The sequence below is a fragment of the Fusarium poae genome, assembly GCF_019609905.1.
Source record: "Fusarium poae strain DAOMC 252244 chromosome Unknown contig_4, whole genome shotgun sequence".
NCBI lineage: Eukaryota > Fungi > Ascomycota > Sordariomycetes > Hypocreales > Nectriaceae > Fusarium > Fusarium poae.
In genome coordinates this window covers 33681-49203 of record NW_025408662.1, presented here as the reverse complement: position 1 = coordinate 49203, position 15523 = coordinate 33681, and the positions used below count along the sequence as shown (strand labels likewise).

The window sequence follows — 15523 nt, the reverse complement described above, 5'->3', positions numbered from 1 at the left end:
GAGGTCGTCGTCGGTCCTGGAGCGACGCGGTCCTGGAGCGCCGTCGGTCCTGCAAGTGTCGGTCCTTTATTGATTGGATATGGTGATGGGGAAATTGTGGGGTAGTGGGAAGTGAGTGTGGGGTACACGTGACGTAGCCGCTCAGATCGTAACAATATAACTATGTAATATAATTAAAGTTTGATTACGGAATTCCACGCGAACAGCGCGTCTTTGACGCGCGCTTTTAGAGAGAATAGCCCTCAGTGTTCTTCAAAGGCAACTTACAGTGAATGAAGACTAACTTCTAAGAGAGATAAGAAGAAAAAGGAGAGAAAGTTACAATAAACATATAGTTATATGTAAGAATATAATAGATATGGATTCAGGCTCCCCATTTTATTCATTGTTCCTAGATCAATAAAAATACATCATCTTATAGTAATAGTACTACCTACTATGGGTCTTGATAGCTTCCATTACAACGCCGATCACCAGGTCATAGTCTGCCGCCTCTGCGGAACATGCCTGGTTCCGAAACAAACAAGCTGGAGGAGTCACTTGCGGGCCGAGCCGCACCGGATGAAAGGTGACGAACTGCGACTGACGATCGAGCGGTTTTTGAGCTACGAACTGCGCCCAGTTGAGGCATTGCGGCAGTGGAGGGCCGATAGAAAAAGGCCATGCCGGCCTATAGAGGGTCTTACCATGTACGAAGGCTACATCTGCACCTGCACGGAAGTCCAATGTGACTATTGCACGCGGCGGGCTAGGAAGATGTACGATCACATGCCGGTTCACGGGAGGAAGGCCTCGGAGCATACGAACGCTATGCCTCTCTGGAGGGCATGCAAGCTCCAGACATACTTCACGGCTAAGGGCCTTATCGACTATTTTCTGGTCGAAGAAGACCCATCTCTGCCACTAACGGGAGGAGCGCTGGCAGGGTCGGGCCTGTCCATCATGGCGTCCACGTCACAGGAGGAGGGAAAGCTGTTTGAAGACCTAAAGGCTGACATTATCCAGGCCTCGCGCGACCTAGATAAGGAGGCCGAGATTGTGCAAGACGTCGAGGCGTCACGGGCTGATCGGGTACCCTGGCTTGTCCATACCGGGTTCCCTACGCACCTGCAGGGTCTCCGCGATACCGAGATCATGTCGTCATATGCATTACCACGAAGCGGGGACGATGATGACGACGACGGCGGCGGCGGCGGCGGCGATGGTGATGATGATGACGATGACGATGACGATGACGATGACGATGACGATGACGATGACGATGACGATGACGATGACGATGATGGAGAAGAAGAAGGCGGCGCAGTTGACACGGATATAGATCTCAGGCGTATTCTTGCCGCAGCCGAGAGTACACTCAGAGATGCATATAAGCTATGCAGCGACAAATCACCCGATCGTAAGATGACGCAGCAGCGTGCGAAGAGACTAAGCAATTTCCGCAGCGACGATAGCCATATGAGCAGTGCAAAAGCCAGCAAATTCCGCAGCTTTAAGAACGAGTCATCCCTTACCTCCTATTTCCGGATCACAAAGCAGCTGTTGGCATACTATTACCGGGTGGTATATCGTGTGGATGGCCATTTCACAAGAGAGGGTGAAAGCCATGCAGTGCCGCAGGACATAATCGAAACAACCCCTCTGCAACGACAAGCCATGGAGGATGTCATCGGTGCGTTGCGGAGGCGAGAAAAGGCGGCAAAGGGGAGGGGGGCGCCAAGTTGCGATAAGAAGGAAGGTATAGCTACCAGGGACTATGATGAGTGTGACGCCGAGCTGAAGCACACCATCCGCAAATTTTACATCTCGCTCATCTGCCAGACTGTCGGAAGCAGGCCATTCCGGTCTGCCATCTTGAGCTTCTGTGCTATGCTCAGCCGGACGAAGGCTCTGACGCGCCGGGTGGATAACGGGCAGCACAAGCGGTGCACATGGCGCGAACCAGGGAACTTCAACAGCAATCTATCGGCACTCACCTGGACTGCCCAGCTCATCCTGTTCGACTTCGTGTGCTTCCAGAAGCAGGACGACGGCCGGCTGCCAAAGAAGATGGAATCATCGCGGCCGCCCGTAGGCTGCATAACGACCCAGAGCTACAGTTGCGTCGCCCTGGTCAGCGGGATGCCATGCTGGCGACCATGGGTCCACGTGCACCTGAGCAGGTCATCGTCGTTCTTGCAACGGGTTCGGGGAAGACATTGGTATTCATGGTCGGAGCCACACTGGCGGGAGCTGAAACAACCATCCTGATCCTTCCCACTGTAGCCTTACGTGGTAATATGCTCGGGCGTCTTGATAAAGTCGCGCTAAAGCACCATATCTGGCGCCCAGGCTCGAAGAAATCAGCCCCCATCGTTGTTGTATCGGCCGAGGCAGCTTGTACAGAGGCGTTCCTAGAGTATGCCAATCGACTGTCTGGTAGACAGTGTCTAGATCGGATCGTGATCGATGAATGCCATCTCACGATCACAGCAAGCTGTTACCGACGAAGTATGTCGCAGCTAGCATGGCACGTACGGCAGATTCGTACACAGACTGTCTGGCTGACAGCGACACTACCACCAATCTATCAAGAGCTTTTCTTCGAGCACAATAAGCTCGTGCGGCCGCATATCGTCAGAGAGTCAACAAATCGTCCTAACATCCGATACATCGTCCAGCAAGAACGTGGGCTAGGCAATCTATGTGAGCAGGCAGCTTGTCTTGCACAGTCTTGCTGGACCCGGACAGACCTGTTCAAGAGCGAGCGGGACCGGGTCATTATATACTGCCCGACGAAGGATCTCGTGGCAGAGCTTGCTGACATGCTCGGCTGTCCGTCCTACACAGCCGAGTCCGGCACAGAAGAAGAGAAGATGGCGATCATAGAGCGATGGCTAACGGCAGCCGATTCGCCCATCATCGTGGCGACGTCAGCGCTGGGTCCTGGGTTTGACTACCCTCATATTCGATTGGTCATTCACGTCGATGCCCCGAGCCTTCTGACGGATTTCTCTCAGGAGTCAGGTAGAGCGGGTCGGGATGGCGAAGTAGCCGAGTCGATCGTTTTACTTAGTGCAGCCTGGCAGCCGCAGTTAGGTCGACCTGTAGCAGCAGACAAAGAGGCCATGCAACTGTATCTTTTGCAGGAATACTGCTCGCGCGGGGTCTTGAGCCAATTCCTTGATAGCAAACCTGACTGGCGGTGGTGCATGGAGGGCGATGAGCTCTGTAGCGTTTGTCCCGAGCATCACGTGCAATGCCGACCGCCTACCCTAGAGTTCCATCTACCACGGCCCCTACGTGATGAGACTGAAGCCGGACAGGACGGGGACAACGGCAGCGGTGACGTTGCCGTTAGTGAGATGATCTTTACTGGACCTGCCGAGGTGCTCCATCAGGACCAAGTACGTGATGAAGAATTGAGCCGGTATGAAAGAGATCTTGAGACAATGAAAGGCTGCTGTCTCTATTGCCGCGTAGAAGGAAAATCGTTTGAGCATACCGTAACAGCTTGTGCTCGACGTTTTGATTGGATTCGAGCTAAGCAAAAAGCACTTCGAGACTGCCAGAGCAAGAAGAAGGAATGGATGGACCGGCACGCTGTGTGCTGGAAGTGTTACCAGCCGCAAGAGATCTGCCGAGCTGCGGATCCAGAGTACGAAGGGGACAACTCATGCCAATACCCAGATATGGTAATGCCTCTATGCTTTGGCGCATTTAGTCGGCCAGGCCGTACTAAATGGTTCTTAAAGCATTTCAACAAGTCATTTAAGACATGCCAGGAATACATGTTGTGGCTTGGTAAAGGTGCCTCTCTAGGCGGTAGTCGATGTGTAAATGCCAACTGTGTAGCTGCTCTTTTACTGGGAGAGTTTGAGTAGGGAGAAGGGAAGGAGAAGTATTGCTGTTATTTATAGTATAACTAAACGTAATAATAATTGATTAAATACAATTATACTTTATATCTTAGCTAAGCAGAGAATAAATAGTAAATAACTAGCATAATATAGTTAAGTGAATAGTATAAATAAAGAAGCTAAGGTTTTATAAGAATCTTTTTTTTTAATTTTTTTTAAGTAGTCTTACTATATAAGTATCTTACCCTAGAGTCTTACTATAGAAATATATAGCCTTGGTGTGACGGGTGAAGGTTCCCAAGGGATAAACTAGTCCGTACTGGTTTATGTTGGCAGAGTCGTAGGGCGTTGTCACTGAGCGTTGCGAAGTGTCACGTCTCTTAATAGTGAATAGAGCGGGTCAGGCGTATTCAGGTAAAGAAGTTTTGTTGATAGCTGGTAGGCCATCGTACTATCTAGTGCTAAGCGAATGTATATATACATGAGGGCTCACTGAGGTGGGAGTGAGCCTTAGGGGAAGGCTCACGATGCAGGGAGTGAGCTTTGGCAAAAGGCTCACTACATGTTGGGTGAGCTACAGGGTAGTTGGTGTGGAGGGCTCACGATGTGTCGGGTGAGCCTATGGATGATTGGTGAAAAAGGTGGAGTACACGTGACGCTGGGACAGGGATCGTGACAGGTAAAGGAGCAATCATTCTCCAAGTTTACACCTGCAGCCAAGGTTCAAATCCACGACAACTACACTAGCACTTCTGGTGTAATTAGGATCACTTAATTTATCTATCAGACTATAGGCACTGGTACGTCTACTGAGGTCATACAGTAATAGAAGATCATCTCAAAAGGTCTATTTCGCCTCATGACCTAGCCTACGGCAACCCTACTGTTTTACCCCCGTGCGGTCCAACTTTGACCATATCAGAGTGGGTACGGGCGATAGCGGACATATGCTCCGGGCTGTCCTCCCATGAGCGGCAGTGCGTAGTAGAAGGTTTAGTGACAAGGCATTCGCTTGGACCATTCATAATAGAACTAGGGTTACCGGATGCATCAAGTAGCTATCATTCGATCATTCCTCAGTTCCAATCATCTAGTAAGGCGCCCAATGCCAGGCTAATGGATATAGATTATTCGCGGCTTCAAGGTTCGGCGAACAAGGACTGCAGATCGTAAAAATCGGAATATACCAGTACCCCCCGAGCCGCCAATTGATGTTCAATTATGAGCACTTGGACCGGAAGGTCCAAAAAAAAACATGCTCCCTGTAAGTCTAGGGTGGGGCAACCTGGGTACATGGCTCTACCTCATAAGCAGATGTTCTGTCAGAATTTGGCCGCCTTATGGGTGCGTAAGCAATTTCTGGCTTAACGAATGAAGTACTTAGAAGTACCGCTGCTGCCTGCGAATGTGGGGGAATGGAGCCAGGTCGACAGTGCGAGTCATAAGTACTGTCGCTAACATTAATCAGGTAAATACATCGAGGCGCGCGCTTTTCATATCAGACAAGTGTGTACACAGTGTGGATATTTACTCAAGAACGAGATATGGGGCTTCGTTTATAAACGAGAGTTATTGTTGGAGAGGAAGGTGCAAGTGCTCAATATTGTAGAAATCTGAGTTAACGTTAACTTCTAGCACGGCTTCTTTGGCAAACTGCCTTGAGACGCACGTGAGTGGTGGCTGACCAGGGCAAGCTGCCCCACGCGCGTGATCTGACAGCCGGCTGTGCACATATCAACTCCAAGCCGTGCCAGCCTGCTCTCGCCTGCTTTGCATTGCTTTTTCCACTTCCAACGCGGCAGAGCCCTGCGATTGAGCTAGGCGCAGCTGCACATCCCATCGTTCGGCAATCCTATTGGACTCGCAGGCTGCGCCTTGCTACAAGGGTCCTTCTCAGCTGCTGAGGCCTCACCGCACGCAAATCTCACAAACGGTGGCAGTGCGTGCATGGGTCTGACAGCGACACCATCCACGGATGCCTAACGCGCGCTTAGCCGTCTCCCCGAATCGGCCAAAACAAATTATGCTGTGACGATCGCCTTTCACTGACGCTATTCAGTTCAGTCATTCCGCGACCTCTACCCCTACTGACACTCGGAGGAGAGTCGCGCCTGTGAATCATAACCAGATGGACATCTCGCCGAGATGAATGGGAGACGACCTTGGCACGAAGGCCATGCTACGGCAAGCTCCTCTCACCCTCCGAAGCGACGCAAGACCGCACATGACGACCCAGAAGATGGGGTTTACGACTCGCGAAACGGGTCGCCCGCCTCGAACAACCAGTATACAATCGCTTGGATCTGTGCGCTGCCCATAGAGATGGCCGCAGCTCGCGCCATGCTAGATGACATCCACGAAGACCTGCCCAGACACACAAACGACACGAATACCTACACGCTCGGCGGCATACAGGGCCACAACATCGTCATTGCGTGTTTGCCGATAGGCCAGTACGGAACGAACAACGCGGCGAGCGTGCTGACCCACCTCATCCGTACCTTCCCATCGATCCGCCTTGGTTTGATGGTGGGAATCGGAGGCGGGGTGCCGGGCAAGGTCGACATGCGTTTGGGCGACGTCGTTGTCGGGACGAGGGTGGTGCAGTACGATCTAGGGAAGACTATCGGAGACGGACAGATCCAACGCACTGCGATCCCGAAGAGCCCGCATCACCTGCTTGGCACGGCCGTGTCGTCCCTACAAGCAAGGCATGAACGAGACAGCAGCCGAATCCTACTCATATTAGAGGAAAAGTTCGACGAAGACTCCCCGTACCGCCGCCCGACTACAGCGGACCGCCTCTTCTCCTCGACGTATGAGCATACCTCGCCATCACCTAGTTGCGATGGATGCGACCGTTCGAAGCTGGTACCACGAAACAGGCGGAGCACGGATAACCCGGTGATTCACTATGGAACGATCGCTTCAGGGAACCAAGTCATGAGGAACGGCATCCAACGAGACAACATCGCTCGACAGCTGGACGCCATCTGTTTTGAGATGGAGGCTGCCGGTCTGATGGATATCCTCCCTTGCCTACCGATTCGGGGAATCTGCGACTACTCGGACTCTCACAAGAACAAGGAATGGCAGAGATATGCCGCGGCTGCCGCGGCTGCATACACAAGGGAACTAGTGGCGGTGCTACCCGTCGTCGACGTTCCCAACCCTTATAAACTAAGTTCAGTGCAAGATGATGGGGACAAGCAATGCATGAAAGACTTGCGCGAGACTGACCCTCGCGACGACAAGACACGCATCCAAGATACAAAGGGCGGCCTGCTCAGGGACTCTTACCGCTGGATCCTCGATAACGACGACTTCCAGCAATGGCGTGATAATCCGCAGAGCCAGTTGCTCTGGATCAAAGGTGACCCCGGTAAGGGCAAGACGATGCTGCTATGTGGTATCATCGACGAGCTGGAGAAGGAACCCGGCAATCGCCTGTCTTATTTCTTCTGCCAGGCCACCGAGGCACGACTGAGTAATGCGACGGCCGTGCTGCGCGGTCTGATCTACCTTCTAGTCGTCCAACAGCCGTCGCTCATCTCGCATGTTCGGAAGAAACACGACCATGCGGGCAAGCAGCTTTTCGAGGACGGGAATGCCTGGGAAGCCTTATCCAAGATCCTCACGGCCATGCTTAATGACCCGGGCGTGGATGGTGCGATCCTGATTGTTGATGCCCTCGATGAATGCAAGACAAATCGCCATCAGCTTCTCGACTTCATCACTAAACCTTCCCGCGTCAAGTGGATCGTCTCTAGCCGTAACTGGCCGGACATTGAGGAGAAACTGGACAATTTGGAGCAGAAAGTCAGGCTGCGCCTTGAGTTGAACAAGGACTCAATCTCCAAAGCTGTCAATAACTACATCGGATACAAGGTGAACCGACTGGCAGGTCTTAAGAAATACGACAAGGAAACAGGAGACGCTGTTCAACGTCACTTGGTTGGCAATGCCGATGGCACCTTTCTTTGGGTCGCTTTGGTCTGTCAAGAGCTAGCAGATCCCAAGGTCCGAAAACGCCATACGCTCGACACATTGAAGTCATTCCCCCCAGGTCTTGATCCTCTCTATAAGCGAATGGTGGAACATATGAGCGATTCGAAAGATGCAGATCGTTGCAAAGAGATCCTCGCTCTTGCTTCGGTCGTATACCGACCCATCACCCTAGACGAGTTAAAGGCTCTTGCCCAGTCGCTCGAAGATCTCGACCAGGATGAGTTGGAAGAAATCATCGATTCCTGTGGTTCTTTTCTGACTCTTCGAAACGGCGTCATCTACTTTGTGCATCAATCAGCCAAAGATTTCCTGCTCAAGAACGCGTCAAAACAAATCCTACCTTCTGGCATTGCGCACCAGCACTATGCCCTCTTCTCGAGGTCGCTAGGGGTCCTGTCGGAAACTCTTCGACGAAACATCTACAGTCTCAACACGCCAGGATTCTCCATTGATCAGGTCTCACCGACTAATCCCGACCCATTATCCCCAATTCGATATTCATGCGTCTACTGGGTTGACCATCTTCACGACTCAGATGTCGCAGAAGTCAACGACATTCTACGGGATAACGGCAACGTCCATGTATTCATCCAGAAGAAGTACTTGTATTGGCTGGAATGTCTTGGTCTGCTACGAAGCATATCGGAGGGAACCAAGGCGGTACACAAGCTCGAGGCTTTAGTGGTAAGCTGCTCTAGATGTATATTGGAAGCCGTCTAACAAGGTTATAGAAAATCGCGGGAGCGCAGAAACTGACAGAACTACTTCGAGATGCGCGCCGATTCATTCTTTCTCATGCTCGCGCCATCGAGATTGCTCCATTGCAGGCTTATGCGTCCGCACTCGTGTTCAGTCCTGAACACAGTCTCACCAGAGAGCTCTTTAAGAAGGAGGAGCCGGATTGGATGGTATTGAAGCCAAGAATGGAGGCAGATTGGAACGCTTACGAGAAGACGCTTGAGGGCCATGGCGATTCGGTGACGTCGGTGGTGTTCTCGGCAGATGGCCAGCGTCTTGCATCTGGCTCAGATGATAAGACAGTCAAGATCTGGGACGCGGCCACGGGCGTATGCGAGCAGACCCTCGAGGGCCATGGCGATTGGGTGAGGTCGGTGGTGTTCTCGGCAGATGGCCAGCGTCTTGCATCTGGCTCAGGTGATAACACAGTCAAGATCTGGGACGCGGCCACGGGCGCATGCGAGCAGACTCTCGAGGGCCATGGCTAGTCCGTGACGTCGGTGGTGTTCTCGGCAGATGGCCAGCGTCTTGCATCTGGCTCAGGTGATAACACAGTCAAGATCTGGGACGCGGCCACGGGCGCATGCGAGCAGACTCTCGAGGGCCATGGCGATTGGGTGAGGTCGGTGGTGTTCTCGGCAGATGGCCAGCGTCTTGCATCTGGCTCAGGTGATAACACAGTCAAGATCTGGGACGCGGCCACGGGCACATGTGAGCAGACGCTCGAGGGCCATGGCTATTGGGTGAGGTCGGTGGTGTTCTCGGCAGATGGCCAGCGTCTTGCATCTGGCTCAGGTGATAACACAGTCAAGATCTGGGACGCGGCCACGGGCGTATGCGAGCAGACGCTCGAGGGCCATGGCGATTCGGTGATGTCGGTGGTGTTCTCGGCAGATGGCCAGCGTCTTGCATCTGGCTCAGGTGATAACACAGTCAAGATCTGGGACGCGGCCACGGGCGCATGCGAGCAGACTCTCGAGGGCCATGGCGATTGGGTGAGCTCGGTGGTGTTCTCAGCAGATGGCCAGCGTCTTGCATCTGGCTCAGATGATAACACAGTCAAGATCTGGGACGCAGCCACGGGCGCGTGCCTGCAGACGCTTAGCGTTAGCAGAGTGTTATATCACCTTTCATTTGATCCAAGGACAAATTCTCTCCTCTATACCGACATTGGACTCCTAAACCTATATCACCCGGCTCTACCGCCTGCCGTTGATGATAGGTCGACTGAAATAACCTTACGGGGTGTTCGCCATTCTGGCTGGGGCATAAGCACCAGCGGTGCATGGATTGTTCAAGATGGAAAGGAGATGCTTTGGCTACCTCCGGACTATCGAGGGGTGGAAACCGCTGTTGCTGGATCAACTGTCGCTATCGGCTGTCGATCAGGTCGTGTGCTAGTGATGAAGTTCTCTTAAAGCGGGGGCAGGCATAATTATCTTCTTGGTTCCAAGCAGCCCTTTCCCAGTTCCTAGTAACGACCTACGAAATTGATTCTGTTTGACTTGGAAGGGGCGCACGTATCACTTTGGTAACAAGCTGCATGATATATGCATACTTGCTACAAAAGCCCAAAACGTGGTCTTGATTGCTAACAAACCGCGTTAAGTCCTTACCATCCACAACCCCTCTTTCGGCACCACCCCTCTTTCGCCAGGCAAAATAAAAAAAGCTCCACCAAAACTCACCAACTTCACTTACATAAAAGTCAGCCTAAATGGATAGCTACTCAAAAGAAATTACCTCTATTGATCATAAAGATGATTGGATGTTATGATTCTGACCTTATAAGGCTGTGCGGGGTGCGCGATCTATGCGTGCTGTGCTATGGAAATGTCGTTAGTTTAATCACTAAATTCCTCACTACTCTTTGCCTTGTTTTTTGGTCTTTATCTTTGACAACGACATAAAAATTCCTAGGTCACGACTTCGATGGAAATACACAGAGGACGACATGGTAGAGGCCATATTAGATGTCACTGACAATGGCTTTTCACCTCCTCAAGCCGCTCATAGACGGGGAGTGCCCCGAAGGACTCTAATCGACAGACTTCACGGCCGCGGGGCCGTGAAAAAGCAGATACACCCTCATCGACGGCTGTCCAGGAGACAAGAGGATAGACTGGCTTTCTGGATTCTCCGTCAGGAGTCCTTGGGCTATGCTCCGTCCCATAGTCAAATCCGCGCTTGCGTCATGGGCCTGCTAAGACAGCAGGGCGAACATCTCGACTTAGGACGCAACTGGGTGAATAAATTTATCAATCGCCGTGCAGACCTAAAGATCAAGATGGGTAGACGCCAAGAAGCCAAGAGGTTCGACTCTTTCACACCTAAAGCGGTTCATTGGTACTTTGATATCCGGGATGGCCAGTATGGCTGGATCAAGCCTGAAAACACCGTCAACGTTGATAAAGGCGGTATTATGACTGGTTTCGGCAAGCATTCACCTCTATTCCTTGTCAATTCTTGAATTTTGGCCGACTAACCCTCTGGGTTCAGGTCTAGATAGCCTGGTCGTTGGAAGCGCGGACCCGAAGCGCAAGGCCTTTCTCAAAGGACCACAAACTCGAAATTGGACTTCATTCATCGAAGCTGTCACTTCTGACGGTCGCGCTTTAGTTCCTGGCATAATCTTCAAGGGAAAAGAACTGCAGAAACAATGGTTTCTTGAGGAGTTCAAGCAGATAGCAGACTGGTATTACATAACATCGCCCAACGGGTGGACTGATGACCACATAGGCATTGAATGGCTTGAAAGAGTCTATCTGCCCCAGACAACACCTGCTGACGAGTCAGACGCGAGACTGATCATTTTAGATGGTCATGGAAGCCATGCAACTGTATGTTCTTCATTTTCCCCACCTCAAGATCAGTGCTGAGTGATAGAAGGATGAATGGATGGCCACATGCTTTCTGAACAACGTTTATTGCTGCTATCTACCAGCACACTGCTCTCATGGACTCCAGCCACTGGACAATGGAGTATTCAACGCGTTGAAGGCTGCATATCGACGAGAGTTGGAAAGGTTCGCCTCGTTGACTGATTCCGCTCCGATGGACAAGGTCAATTTCATCAGGGCCTACGCCAAGGCTCGCCGAGTTGGAATGACTAAGAAGAACATACTGTCTGGCTGGAGGGTCACTGGAAACTGGCCAATTTCACGTGCGAAAGCGTTACGGCACCCTAGGTACTATTCACAGACGATTTGGATCAAATCGGCCACCAAAATGGGGTTGCGGGTAGTAAAATTTGGTCCAAATCGCTTTGGTCGAAGCCGAGTAGCTGATTGGCTGAAAATAACCCCAACCCCACACTTGGGGTTAGCTAGCGTCAGCTTGGGGTTAGCGTAACGCATAAGAAAGGGGACTTCAGTCAATAAAGGAAAACAACAAGACTGCTTCTCTCTTTACTTTCTATCACCAAGACGAAAGAGGTGACATAAAGCAGCAATGGAGGATATCATACAGCTCAATCAGGAGTATCAGATACTTATCTGCCGGCTCTGTCAAGCAGCTATCCGTCCCGGCGCCGGCATTGAGTCACACTTCCGATATGTTCATCAAATGAAGGGCCAAGTGCTCAAGGACATCAAAGACTACTACGGCACGCTTGAGGTAGCTGACCCGATGCTTACTGCAACACCCGAAGATAACAGTCAGGCAATTGAACATCTTGCTATCTCAGAGGGGTACAGCTGTCGCGCATGCCGATATCGCACTAAAGCACGAGATAATGTTGTCCGTCATTGGCGAGAGGCAGGGCATGGAGCAGCAGAGGAGCGATGGACTAACGTGCGGCTACAGACGTGGATGGGAGGGAGAAATCACGCGCGCTACTGGATCGTTCGAGACGACAGCGACAGCAACGGCCCGTCCGATACAGCTAATGCAGCTGATGCTACAAGTCGGAGTGCTATGGATGAGCTCATTGCTGCAAGTCAGGCTCGATTAGAAGAGGAAGATGCCGTACGACTACGGAAGGGTGACTTGAAGGAAGATATGGACCGTGACTCGTCGTGGGTTAAAAGGCTAGGCTCATACCTGGGCATTTGAGTTAACTCATAACTCAAACTCACAAAACTCATATGAGTTGAGTCTGAGTTATCGCCGCTGACTCATGAGTTAACTCATGAAACTCACGCCGGCATCCCCACTATTTCAACCCTTGATTTAGTCTAACTAAGTTAAGTTAGCTTGTTGCAAATTTACTTTGTTGAAAAGCGGCCAATGGCTCATACTCATCCGTTCGGAAGCTTCAATACAAGTTCCGCAGCTACAATGGCGATGGCCAACAGACTTTCTCTCTCTTGAATTCATTACCTATACCATTAAGCCATCGCTATGGTATCGGAATCATCTTCTGTGCCCAGCACACCCTCTTCTAATCCCGACTTCATCGATGTTGAGAGATTTTTCACCAGAGAGAAGGCAAAGCCTCGCGCTTTATATGTTTGCTTGTACTGCAAGGCGAGCCCATGGAGGGATGGCTATAAGGGCAATGCGCGGCGTCACATAAGAAATCACCACCCGTATCTGATCGGGCTCTCCAGCCGGCAGAATCGATCCCAGCAATCTCTCGGCACGTATATCACCTCATCCACCACGCCATCCGCGGCAGCATTACGGAATGCCTTCAATCGGCAGGCCTATGTCGACGCTATCATCGGCCTTGTTACGCGTCGCAGGGTGGCCTTTTCGATGGTTGAGTGGGATGAGCTAAAGGACCTGGCCCTAGCATGCAATCCTGCTATCGAGGATAGCCTAATCACTTCCCGACGTACAGTAATGCGCTATATTTCAGCGAACTATGAGTTATACGCCGATCATTTGGCCCAATCCCTTCGGTCTGCCGTTTCGATGATTCACATCTCATCTGACCTCTGGACATCGCCACATCGGCATGGTATGCTAGCAGTATGTGGACAATGGGTCGATAAGGACTACGGGCTCCGAAAGCCTTTCGGCGAAAGGCGCTCCTAGGGCTGCTAGAATGCCCAAAAGACCACTCGGGTAAGTCTCAGGCCGGTCTGATTGCTGATGTCCTGAAGCGCTTTGGGATTCGACGCGTGGGATATCATACCGGAGATAATGCAACCTCCAACAATACTTGCCTAGAGGCCTTATCAGAAAAGCTTTTTAACGAGCGAGAAGTAAGTGAAAGGCTATGCGGTGACTTTTTTCCTGTCCCAGCTAAGTTCCGCCTAGATTATCTTCGACCCTGTCCGCCGCCGTATCCGCTGTTTCGGCCATATTATTAACCTTTCCCTTCAAGCTTTCCTTCTCGCGCGCTCGAAAGAAGCTCTAAAAGCTGCTCTTCATGCCACCGGCGATGTCGCTGGTGCACAATCTGTCGAGACTTTCTCTGCTGCCCTCGGTGAGAGTGCGCCTCCTGCATCAGATATTCCGGTGGATCAAACACTGGAAGAGAACCATGGGAGACAGCAAAGAGACAGAAATGCTCGCAGAGTAGAATTTAGTGGGTGGGAAGGTATTGGTGCTCTCCGGAAGCTCCACCATCTTGCAGTCTGGCTTCGTAACTCCCCGATTCACAGCGATGACTGGCGCGAAGCTGTGAATCGCAGTCTCGGCATCGACAACACAACGCGATGGTCCTCATGGTATAAAACCATCAGTGTTGCCCTCGATAAGAAGGTACAGATCGTCCAGTTTATGGTAGACCATGACAAGGACATTGGCCTCACTAATCTTCTAACGGGCGCTGACTGGGATATACTATCGAAAACCCATGCTTTTCTCCAGCCTTTTACTGAGGCAACGCTGATAACAGAAGGCGATAAAGCGAGCATTTGCAGTACACTGCGGCTGATGGATGGTCTTCTCAGCCACTTCGAGAAAGCGAAGGTACCCGATGTCTACCTCGGTTCAAGATATGATAGTCGCTGATTTGTTAGATACACTACTCGACCCCGGAATTCCATGATAGTCGCATGCTTCATTCTATCGAAATGGGATGGTTTGTACTCAATAAATACTACACCATGTCTGAAGAGGCTCCCGTTTACGTCGCCGCTCTTCTTCTCGATCCACGCTGTCGGAAAGCATACTTGGATAAGAACTGGAAGAGTGCATGTATCAATCCGGCGATTGCGGGTGTCCGACAGGTATGAGAGGAGGAATACAATATCAGCAACAGCGTCAATGATATAGATGGAGACATTGTAACTACTCCAGAAGATACTCCAGTCGCGCCAGGGAAGCCGCCTTCGCAGCTACAGCTTTTGCTGCAGGAGATGGAGGTCGAGACGGCTGTGTCAACAGACAGTGATAACCTAGAGGCATTTATCAATACTCCAGCTATCAAGATTGATTGCGAACCTCTAGAGTGGTGGTGTCGCACTGAACAACGACGGCAATTTCCACGCCTTAGCCGTATGGCCCATCGATATACTCTCGATAAACCCTCAATCAGCAGAGCCTGAAAGGACCTTCTCCGGCGCGCGTAGGACTGCGTCATGGGACCGGCTGTCGATAACGTGCGAGCGAATAGAAGAAGTTGAGTGTCTCGGCAATTGGATACGGAATGGGCATATTGTAGCGAGTCGGGACGGTGGACTAGGACTAGTGTGCGACCCGGACGGTGTTAATGGCAATGTAGATACAGAAATTAGTGATACAGAGTAGTGTGGTGATTTTTGACGGTTCACAATTTTACTCAATAAGTTCATTAGAGTACGTTCTCACGACTAACGATGCATCGAGGAAGTGGGCGGTGTCACATGACGAAATTATATGAGTTGACTCATGAGTCTGAGTTTAACTCATGAGTGAGTCATGATCAGATCGAAACTCATATGATTGAGTTAGGGGGGGTCGAAACTCATGAGTTAACTCAAATGCCCAGGTATGTATCTTACTATTGCACGCGATAGTATCGTCCGTCATCGGCGAGAGGCAGGGCACGATATAGCAGAGGAACC

General features: G+C 51.2%; 3 protein-coding genes across 3 annotated transcripts; all 3 read left to right on the top strand.

Annotated features, from left to right (window-relative positions):
- Positions 1-438: 438 nt before the first annotated feature.
- FPOAC1_013882 (uncharacterized protein) lies at positions 439-3863 on the top strand (the record flags this gene model as incomplete). Its single annotated transcript, XM_044858222.1, has 2 exons — positions 439-1902; positions 1959-3863. The coding sequence occupies 2 exons, from the start codon at positions 439-441 to the stop codon at positions 3861-3863; spliced, it is 3369 nt and encodes a 1122-aa protein (XP_044700678.1).
- Positions 3864-5984: 2121 nt separating this feature from the next.
- FPOAC1_013881 (uncharacterized protein) lies at positions 5985-10003 on the top strand (the record flags this gene model as incomplete). The annotated part of the gene is made up of 3 exons (XM_044858221.1): positions 5985-8531; positions 8579-9013; positions 9074-10003. 3 exons carry the CDS (start codon positions 5985-5987, stop codon positions 10001-10003), a joined length of 3912 nt encoding a protein of 1303 aa, XP_044700677.1.
- A 2032-nt stretch (positions 10004-12035) lies between these two features.
- On the top strand, positions 12036-12638 carry FPOAC1_013880 (uncharacterized protein; the record flags this gene model as incomplete). The annotated part of the gene is made up of 1 exon (XM_044858220.1): positions 12036-12638. The coding sequence occupies one exon, from the start codon at positions 12036-12038 to the stop codon at positions 12636-12638; it is 603 nt and encodes a 200-aa protein (XP_044700676.1).
- Between the last annotated feature and the right edge of the window lie 2885 nt (positions 12639-15523).